Here is a 9,234-nt window from a genome sequence, read left to right as displayed (position 1 = left end):
TGTTTGCAATGTAAATTGATGAATATTATGCCACGATTCCGAATTGCTCATGGGGAACATAGGACAGGAACACTATTAATTCGGAGAGTGGACGCATACCTGTGCATATAGTTAATACTTTGATGGGGGAGAGGGAAGTTTGATTATTGTGACAATGGATATTTGCTTGCTGCGATGAAAATCAATAAAATATGTTTGCAAAAAAAAATTGAATCATAGTGCTAATCAATTGGTATTCAATCAAGAAACAGCAGGCTTTTCATGCACGTTAGTATTGGTTTTAATTTACTTAAGAAGGTGTCATCATGCGAACGGCACAAGATTTTGTCCACTCCATTATTTCATTCTCTCTAAACAAAGAAACAAACAAAAACAGGTTAAACACGATGCTCCTGTTCACTGTGATGTAGCGAGGGACTGAGGTACTTTGCCGAGGCAGAAATTACACCATACTGTATACCTGATGATTAAATTGTACTTGATTTCGTTGGGGTGTTTTGGGGTTACGTTCAAATCTGCAGTCTTAACCCCCAATAACAATTATCCCTGGTTTCAACGTTAAAATAGCAAATCAGTTAAAAGATAAAAATCCAATATCATATAACAGTTTATTTTCTTGAACTTGATTCATCACTCCATCCCGCCTGCAACATTCTAGTGCCCGATTAGTTGAGTCTGGTGGTGTTGGCGCTTCCTAAGCATTGCAATAGCTCATAACAGTTGAGAGCACAAAACAAACACCCAGACTCAATTTCCTTATGCCTAGGTTGCAGTGCTGTCTTGACCATGACGTCGAGGTTGCAGGAAGTGAAAAGCGCTCTCATCTGAAAATTACAAAAACGTAGTTACCATTTCTAATCACAGAGCTGAAGAGCCAGCACAGGCGGTTAGCTTGAGCACAGGCACCTTCTGGGGAGATCTGTCAGACCTGTTTTTACTTTCCTTTTTTAAAGGCTTGTTTTGTGTTCCGGAAACTGCTAAACGCGTACATCACACAACGGCACGCACTGTAGTCCAGGTGCGGCTCCACACGTCACATCGGATGGTCTGCTCTCAGGGTAATTCCATTTTTCGCTCCTGGTAGGGGAAGGGGTGATAAGGACACCAACACAAAGCTAACATCTTCGGCCTGTGCCTCATCTTTCAGCCTCCATGGCAGCCTTTGGCTCACTATCGCCATTAGTAGCATGGCCTGCGGGAGCTGGAGGAGGCGGGTTGTGAGTCCACATGTTTTGTTGATGGTGTTGGCCGGAAGGTGGGATCATAGGCCAAGCAGAGCTGAAGGTTCCATGGTGGTGAGGAGGAAGTGGTGGTGAAGTAGCCATGGATCCAATCGGGCTGTTGCCACTCAGGCTCTCGGAGGCCTTCAACCGAGAAAACATGGCTAGGGCATCTGGAAAATTGGGTGGAGTGGCGGGAGTGTTGGCTGGTGTGCACATCTACAGAAAGAGCAGAAGAAAACAATTAGGAAGATTGAGGAGAACCCCACCATGACATCAACATGTATGTTTTAGGTGTTACTAAACGCAGTTAATGCCTTTTATGTTCATCAAATTATGTTCTCTTCTTTGTATTATTCTGAGCTACTTATGTTGTGCTCCACTGCTCAACTTGACTCTACACCAAACACTGTACCCGTAGGCTGGCTTATCATGAGGGGAAAAAAGTTTGTTTTATTGCAAGACATCTCATTTTAGTTGCCCTACAGCACAGGCATGCCCTTCTGACACTAAGAACAACCTACACATTACAATGAAACCAAGCACTGGTAAAACTATTAGGTCTGGTTCGCACTCTGAGTGTTCAGCCAGACCCATTGGCTTTGTCAATGCTTGTTAGTCGTGGCTCTGCAGTCCAATAAATAGAAGTCAGGCATACTGAAAAGCAGCAGCATGCTGCTGGCAAGATAATATATAATTTCTGAACCTGCTACTGCAGGATGTCACAATCACAGAATTGGTGGAGATCGGATGACATGACCCCAAGAAGTGCATCCCACAGACTGATCATTTGTTGCTGACTTCACAAGACTTCGGGACAGCATATCGAAGGTCAGGCTATCCGCATCTGTAAAGGAACATACCAGTATGGAAGCCATTGTAAGGCCAGGCTAAACTTTTGATCACTTTTAAAGAATGAATAGAGATTTCACGAGTCCTTTGTCACTTCTGTTGAAATAACTGATACCATGAAGATCATCCATCTGACCCTTAGCCCCACCGCATGCTCACCAAAGGACTCCTACTGATCAGAGAAGCACCAATACCCACCCTCAATACCGCCACATTCCTGCACACCTGGAAATATGCTACCATCCCGCCCCTGCTTAAGACCCATCTACTGACCCAGCCACGCTTTTTAACTACAGACCCATTTCTCTCCTACCATACTCGGCAAAGGTATTAGAGAAAGTATTCAACCAAAGCCTCACCAACCACCAGCTCCTCGACACGACGCAGTCAGGACTCATGCCCAACTACAGCACAGAAACAGCACACATCACTGCCACAGATGACATCTGAATGCTCCTTGACAGAGGAGACATGACACCCCTCATTCTCATGGAGCGCTCTTCAGTATTAGGCAGAAGCAGGGTCTCACACCCCATCATCATCAGGCACCTACACAAGATTGGCATTCAAGGACCCGCTCTTTGCTGATCTGCTCCTTCTTAACGAATAGAACACAAGCAGTCAGCCTGGCACCTTACACCTCGGAAGCCTGCAAACTTATCTGTGGAGTGCCTCAAGGTTCACTGCTCAGCCCCACCCTCTTCAACGCATACATAATCCCTCTGGCCAATGTCATCCGTGCACACATCAACATTCGCTCCTCCGCCAACGACATGCAACTGATACTCTTCCTTTCGGACAAGCCCCTAACACAGGAAACAAGTTCACTGCCTGCATGACCCAAGTCGCTAATTGAATGAAAGTCACCTGTCTTAAGCTCACCACCGACAAGACAGAAGTAGTGATCTTCGGCAAGAATACCTCATCATGGGACAAGTAGCAGGCCGAACTCAGACCTACACCCAGCACCCATGCCAGGAACCTCAGAATATCAATAGCCATCAAACTGCACATGAGTGCACAAATCAAGGCTGTCACTACACCCTGCTTCCACACACTGAAGGCGCTAAGGAATAATTTCAAATGGCTACCAAGCAAAGATAGAAAAACTAGCAAGCTGGACTACAGAAACGCCCTCTACGCCGGGATCACCAAACAACTCACTAGAAGATTACAAACCATCAGGAACTCGACAGCCAAACCCATCCGCAACCTCCCACTCAGAACCCAAATTACAACACACCTCAGGGGTCTCCATTGGATCCCGATACACAAACCCCGCTCATATCAAACTTCTCACACACATTTTTAAGGCACTAATCAAATGAGGTCTCACCCACCTGAACAGTTGCGTCTCCTTCCACTAACCACCCAGACACCTCCTCTCTGCACAAATGCCATGCATGGACAGAACCAGATCAGGACGGGCGTTCTTAAATCACTCCTAAAATGTGGAACAGCCACCCAGTCCACATCAGAGCCTCCTTCTCTCCTTGAATTCCGCAAGGAGCTGAAGACTTGGCTTTTCAATTAACCAATCTATGATAGGAATGGTAGGCATACACACATCCTGAGAACAAGGATACCCTCGCAGGTGGTAGTGTGCTTTACAAATACGCATACCATCTTAACAGTGCTGACAAAAGCATGAAAAAATGACTGCAACAGTGAAAAAAACATTGACAAAGCCAACAGGCCTTGCCTACAAAATGCAAAGCTATTCGTTTTACCAATGCTTATTAGCGCTGCCAAGCAAACTCATGCATTAAAATGCATGTGCACACATGGCAGGCTTTGTTGGAATGGATGTTCAATTAAAAGAATCCCTTTCCAATATGGCTGCTTATGGGACCCCATACTGTGGCGTGCAAAAGTGCATGAGTCCTGACACGTGGCAAATTTACTGTTCTAACATTGCCTATAGACATACTAGGACAGTAACCTAAATTAGAAAAAAGGACAAAACATTCACAAATTCCAAAAAGGCAGCGAGAGGCCTAGCAGCACTTTGCACCTGGCTGACCTTTATTCAAATCAGATAAAAACATTTTTTTAAAACAGCAAGCGGAATGGTGAAGGAGGGAGCCAAGAGAGCATGCTTAGAAGAAAAGAGAGCAAACTTAAAAAGCAAACAGGGAGTGAGAGAGATAGGGGCAGAAGAATTAAGTGTGGAGAAGTAAAAAAACAGCATTCTTGGGGTTCGAGGTGGGTATTGGGGAAGTAAAGGAAATCCATGATCTCCCACGGAGTGCAGATAGAAAAGAAAAAAAGTGTTTCCTTTGGGATTCTGTGGAATGCAACAACCCATCCAACCAGAATAATGTGACGTCAGAAAGCTTATTGGTGGGCCAAACACAAGAATACTAGGGAAAGCCATTGAATCAAGAACAGGAAAGTGAGGTATATTGCAAAGACATCCTTTTTATGAGCAAAGGGCAGACCAAAATCCCTCTCTATGTATATGTAATGTATTGGAAGCAGGAGGTCTGGACAAATCACAGCTACAGTCTATAGCCGAGTCCTAATAAATAAATAAAAATATTTTAAAAAGCTGCTTTTCCATTAAAAGACATGTGTAAGATACAGAACTCAGTAGGGCTAAGTGGAAGACTGAGGGTACTTATGAAATGGAAAAAGTCCCTCATACATTCATGCACGCGCTCCAAGAGATGCGGAATGAAACTCAAACAGCCGGTTGGTAGAATGATGCTTGGGTGTAAGTATGTGGCATTAATAATCAACGAACATATCTGAAAAGCAGAGCAGTAAGAAATACTCCTCTGGGCGGAGCCAAAGCCCAAAGTCATGTGCATTTTAAACAATGAGAACCATAAATCTAGCAGCCAGTTGACCTGAAAATCAAACCTAAAAACAGTAATAGCTACAACTGTTTGGCAATCTAGACAATGACAGTAGTAACTGGTTGTAAAAAAAGCTGCGAGGGCTCAGATTCTTTCAAGCTGGTCCTTAATGAGGTAATGACGTTTGCTAAAGGTGATGCAGAGAATCTTAGTGTGGTATGTTGTCGACACTAAGAAAACTTAGAACATGGGTCTGTTGCTGGCATTACAACTAGTCATGGGCGAGACCTTGAGCATTCTTACCGACCATATATACACACGGCAATGGGTTCAGGCTGTTCTTGTGGTCCACAGAGGTGAACAGCAAAATACCCGATAATTATATATTCTAAGCTCTTTTAGAGAGTTAGAAAATAAGCCTCTCCTCTAAATACAGAACGCATGTGGAATTGTGTTTGCAATTCATGAACACAAAAATGCCAGTTCGATTCCAAGACCCATGTTACACATTTCCTGAACTGCAGAGCATGTGACCTGCTCGTGCTGCACAGAGCTGAAAACAGCTTCAGTCGCAAGTGGCTTCCAGCTCGAAGGGACAACTTCCTTGTTTTTCTCTCAGCACAGCTCGCCTGTAAAACCAACAGCTTTCAGTCAATGATTAACCAATCTGCTTCTCTTTAGATCACCTCACTGCTGCGAACAAGAAAACTCTTCTGGGCACTTATGTGTACGGGACGCGCACCCCTACTATGCTGTCCCTGCTGTTGCATCACGAGCTAGGGTGACCACCTGGTAAGAAGCCAAATTGTGAAGTGACTAAAAATTCAGGACAAAGGGTTAAAATTCAGGACAAAAGGTACATTTAACGGACACATCTGAGGACGTCGCATGACTGATTACAAAATAGACAGCTGCCAGAAGTATAAGCTAAAATAGGTATATGTTGTTTAGTTTGTATTATACATTGGAGTATTGAGCAAACATTTACACATAGCTGGACTTATTTAAAGATGAAAAACTAGCAAAGCTATACACTCCAAGCAAAATTTGACAGGTACATGCGGGACAGTTTTCACAATTCTACTCCAGTACTATGAATGATTGTGCCAAAAGCAATGTTGTACTGCTGAACGTAGACTTTGAGTTCACAGGCAGTAGCGCCATGAAATAGAGAACGAAATGGTGGTGAGGAAGGAGGAGAGAGGGATATATACAGAGAGGGAGTGACAGAAGGTTGGAACAATGAGAGTGACCAGTGATGGAAGAGGAAAGAGGAAAGCAAGGATCTGCCAGCCGAGGGGAAAAAAAAGAGGATGGCAGAAGATGACGGAGTAGAGAAAAGAGTAACAAGCAGATACAGAAAAATGCAAAGGGTAATAGAGAGAAGGTTAAAAAGTGGAGAAGAAAAGGTAGAGGGGCATATAAAAGGCAAGGTAGAGGAACTGAGAGAAAGCATGTGGAAGGAGAGGCGGAGATGAATGGTAAGGTAGGAGAGAGGAGGGAACAGATAGAGAAAAAGGAACTGGAAGAGGTTGAATAGAGAGATGATGTAAGGGTTCTTTTTGTAACTAGTACTAGTATGTCAGAGCTTCCACTCCTAATTCCAATGCACCACATCTTTGAAAATATGGTACTGTTCTGCTCATTCCCGTTCATGCAAAGCAATGCAGCGCAGCATCTTGGCTTACTTTGCTGCGTTGGGTGAAATGTTAGTAAGTATACCCCTCAATGATTTAGCACAGGTGTCGAGATATACATTTTGTTTTGGATCTTGTACAGGGCTCTTCTGCCTTTTGGCTAAGGTCGCTCTACTGAAATAAAGCATGCATACAAATAGAATATTAACGTTTGTAAATAAAAAAAAGCATTTGCAATGCAATATGTCACGCATATACGAGAGTTTAAGCTATTGGCATTGTAAATGCCAATGCCTTTTATTTATGTTTTAAAAACCAACACGTAAATAAAAGGCATTGTCATTTACAATGCCAACAGCTCAAACTCTCGCAAATACGAGACCTATTACATTGCAAATGCTTGTTTATTCTGGAGCCACCAAGAGAGAACATCACCTCCACGGTATTGAATTCTCTTTAAAGCATAATGTTCACTATTCATGCAGCGTTGTTTTGGAATATCCTTGGTTACAAACGGTGTATTAAAACGCCCTGAGGAGGGCAAAAGGCAACATGTCACCACTAAATAAAACACTGAAACAAACATGTGTGCTCACAATTTCTTGTTACATTTTTTCTTGGCTCCAATGGAGCAAACTGAATAATATTAGCACCTTGAGGCCATAACGCTCAACTCTCCACACAAGACTGTATTTAACAGCAACCAAAAAGTTTGGCTGTCATCAAGGATGAATCATGCGCTGTCAGGAAGCGAGTTGGTTCGTCCTTCTGCTTTCCAAAGGAACAGAAAAATAAAGAACTAAGAGTAAATTAGTGTCAACACGACTGACAGGTCTCACATCCTCCACCTCCCGCTAAAAAAAGAAACAAGACAACTTACAGGAAGGCGGTGGAGAAGGGGCAGGTGACTAATCGGAAGGTATATGCTTAGGACAGCAGGTTTCTCTCAAAAACTGAGACCATCTCTGGTATACCGAGACTTCTTCCAAAAAAATAATACCCTAAAGAGAGGACAGAATCTACAGAGCGGTTGACTCATTCACTGCTCACAACAAAACCAAACGGGAAAAAAAACACACTAGCTTGTCCATGACCTGGGGGGAACTAATGTGCAGGGACACCAAAGAGGGGTGCATGTGTGGGTGTAAACTAGAGCGAGAGAGAGAGAAGGGAGATAAGGGGAGATAGGTGGCATGTAGGAGTTTTAAACTAACATCGGAGTGGAATGTCTCAAAAGTGACCTTTGATGTAACTACTTATGTTTTGCTAAACTTCCATAAACATGTCAAGCAAAGCAAACTAATTAAAAACGAAGATGAAAGCGGCTGTCTGTGGGGGGGTTTAGCGGCTCATGGGAAAAACAGCTCTGGAAATAGAGTATGTAAGAAACAAATTCTTGTGCAGGCTCCTCTTCCGGCAGAGGGTGAGAATAATAATAATAATCACTTCCCAGCTGATAACGAGCAGCACTTCCAATTACAATAATCTGCAAATGAGCCGGCTCTTAAACCTTAAACCGACACCGACTGTACGCGCAAAGGTTCAATTCTAGGAGACGGTTGCTTAAAAAATAGTGAGTGAACAGGCTCACGTCGAGGGTCACACGGGTCGCCGTCTCTGATGGAGGAATTAACTTCGACTGGCACCCACTCCAGAAAAAACACGCGCTCTGATTTGTGTTCAATCTTGTTTTTTTAAAGCGACGCATTAATGTTTCTTCCTGATACGACATTTCCAATAACAACCAGGCATAACTACTCCCAATTGGCCCTGAAATGTCATCTGGGTTGCTCTAACAGGCGCTCTTTTAACCAACCAAGTTGTCTTGAAGACAGTACCCAGAAAAACCAGCGGAATGGACGGGGTGAGTACACAGCTGCAAAGTAGCACAAGAGCTCTGCTGCGGCAAAGGGCGACAAATCGGAGCCAGACACACACGTTTGCATGAAATTGGCAAAAGTGAAAGTGATTGCGATCGCGCTTTAAGGGTGCCGGCGAAAGATGCTCTAAATGAGGAAGAGACAGGAAAGCCAGATTGCAGCTGTGCGCGTAACCGCACGCGTCACCGCAAGCTTTAGGCCACAAGCAAAAGCTGTGGTCGGCTTTTTAAAGCCCATTCACTAAATGTCTCGCCAGATTAGCGCATGCGCTGGCTCAGGCGAGACCTAAAAAGGCTTCTTTTCAAAGAATGAGGAAGAAATCCATCCAAGGTTCCAGCCCGGAGCATTTGTTTGTCAGGTCACAGTGTGGCACTAGAAGATTTTGAGATTAGTTCAAACATGAAGTAAGAGCAGGCTTATCCAATAAGTATCTCACAAGCTACTAGGAGCTCCTCAGCTACCTGCAAGTAGCTCTCCTGTAAGCACCCCAGTTTACTAAATTAAAAGGTTTTTGCTTGGTTGAATTAATATATGGTGGAATTTCCTATATATATTTAAATCATTTGAGTGATTTATCTTGTGGCATTGTGAGGCGTATTACTAAAAATATTACACTGGTGCCCGCCAGGAATGTTGCAGCTATGGCGGTTATGTATTATTCAGATAGAAAAGAGTTTTTGACATTGCAATTGGCAACCCTGCCTGACGCACTGAGGTGATCACTACTAGTAATGTTGCACGGGATAGCTACTGATGTAATCTTGGCTGGTGTAGTCACTATTACAACACTATTAGTAGCTCAGAATGATTTTGATTTAGCATAAGTAACTCTAAACTCAAAACC

General features: G+C 43.5%; 1 protein-coding gene across 1 annotated transcript in view; it reads right to left on the bottom strand.

The window, feature by feature from the left end:
- Positions 1-264: 264 nt before the first annotated feature.
- LOC144784342 (UBA-like domain-containing protein 1) overlaps positions 265-9,234 on the bottom strand; it is a 67,683-nt gene continuing 58,713 nt past the window's right edge. The window contains exon 3 of the mRNA XM_078663065.1: positions 265-1,439. Coding sequence (XP_078519191.1) covers positions 1,137-1,439 — 303 coding nt within the window. The 3' untranslated portion in view covers positions 265-1,136. The remainder of the gene's footprint in view (positions 1,440-9,234) is intronic.

This window comes from Lissotriton helveticus, chromosome 10 (genome assembly GCF_964261635.1).
Source record: "Lissotriton helveticus chromosome 10, aLisHel1.1, whole genome shotgun sequence".
Taxonomy (NCBI): domain Eukaryota; kingdom Metazoa; phylum Chordata; class Amphibia; order Caudata; family Salamandridae; genus Lissotriton; species Lissotriton helveticus.
Note: the sequence above shows the minus strand (reverse complement) of the source record. Positions and strands in the feature narration are given on the sequence as shown.